This window comes from Gymnodraco acuticeps, unplaced genomic scaffold (assembly GCF_902827175.1).
Source record: "Gymnodraco acuticeps unplaced genomic scaffold, fGymAcu1.1, whole genome shotgun sequence".
NCBI classification, from domain to species: Eukaryota; Metazoa; Chordata; class Actinopteri; order Perciformes; family Bathydraconidae; genus Gymnodraco; species Gymnodraco acuticeps.
Genome location: NW_022990214.1, coordinates 966,678 through 967,976, shown reverse-complemented (window position 1 = coordinate 967,976; position 1,299 = coordinate 966,678). Strand labels below are relative to the sequence as shown.

At 48.3% G+C, this 1,299-nt stretch overlaps 1 protein-coding gene across 1 annotated transcript in view; it reads left to right on the top strand.

Moving 5' to 3' along the window:
- The first annotated feature begins 296 nt into the window (after positions 1-296).
- Positions 297-1,299, top strand: part of LOC117547693 (brefeldin A-inhibited guanine nucleotide-exchange protein 2-like) — a 36,911-nt gene continuing 35,908 nt past the window's right edge. The window contains 1 exon segment of the mRNA XM_034218469.1: positions 297-828. Coding sequence (XP_034074360.1) covers positions 657-828 — 172 coding nt within the window. The 5' untranslated portion in view covers positions 297-656.

Below are 1,299 nucleotides of genomic sequence, written 5' to 3'. Positions count from 1 at the left end.
CTACCCCATCTTTAAGAAAGGTACAAAGCATTTCAGTTTTTTGTTCTTTTTTTTTAAAAATGGCAAATATTTTGATGCACACGTTGATCAGAAATCTAAATAAAAGCGCTATTTTCATTTTATATTTATATTAATTCTCTATTCAAATGGCAAGTCATTTTGGCATCGGCTGTTCGATGTGCATGCGTAGATATTTTTCATGTACCTTCATAGTGGTGTTTTGGCGCCATCTGCAGGACATTTCAGAAATAGCGTTTTTTCTTTTCATTGGGAGCGCTTCATTTATCCCAGCGGTAATAGCGGCGAACTGTTGCTCAACTCGCCATAACGCGGGCTCGTTCAAAGCTCCTCCACTGTCTGTAATGTTACCCCGGACACGATTACAATCTCGACTCTGGACGAGCTTGAGTTAAGTGTGAGACTTTCGCCCCCATATGGAGGGTACCCGCTCCTCAGGGGGCTGTTGTCAAAACCCAGACAGCTGAGAGTCACGTGACATGACGTGTAACCAGCATGGCGGCGCTGAGCTGAGGTAGCGACTCGACTGGACTGACACCGATAGCCTGGCTTTCGTTAGCTTCCCCTTGTCACCTGCTTACTCGCAGGGCCAGGCCGAGAATGACGGCCTGAGAGAGAAGCGGCAACACGAGCGAGAGATGCAGCAACAACACCAGCGGGCCCCACAGCAGCACAACTCACACTCAAAAGCAGAAAACAGCAAAACTAAGAGCATGTTTCTGTCCAGGGCGCTAGAAAAAATCCTCTCGGATAAGGAGGTGAAGAGGAGTCAGAACAGCCAGCTGCGTAAAGCCTGTCAGGTGGCTCTTGGTGAGTGTGTTTGTTTTGTGTACTGATTAGTGTTTTTGTGTTGTGCTTCATTGAAACATTTCGGCCGCGTCTGGCTCGTTTGATAGACAGCGGTTAGCTAATGTTAGCGTTAGCATGGCCTTCACCGTCTGTTAGGATGTCCGTTGACGTTTACAGGTGTGCTCATAGTATGTTGACATCACTTTCACATCTTTCTGGTAATGATGCAGTGCTAACACCCTGCATTTACACCACCGTCACGGCTGTCAACGTTGGCAGGTAAACAAGCTAGCTGTCGTTAGCTAGTTTGGGCTAGGTTAGCTAGCTAAACAGACCAATCCCTGTGTTGTACGTAGCACTGTCAGCCAGCCCGGTCCTGCCACACGCACGCACGCACGCAACACACACGCCACACACGCGCTCACACTATTACACACACACGGCAGGCCACCTAACTCCAGGATACTCTGACGCCCGTGCTTTTCCATTCAA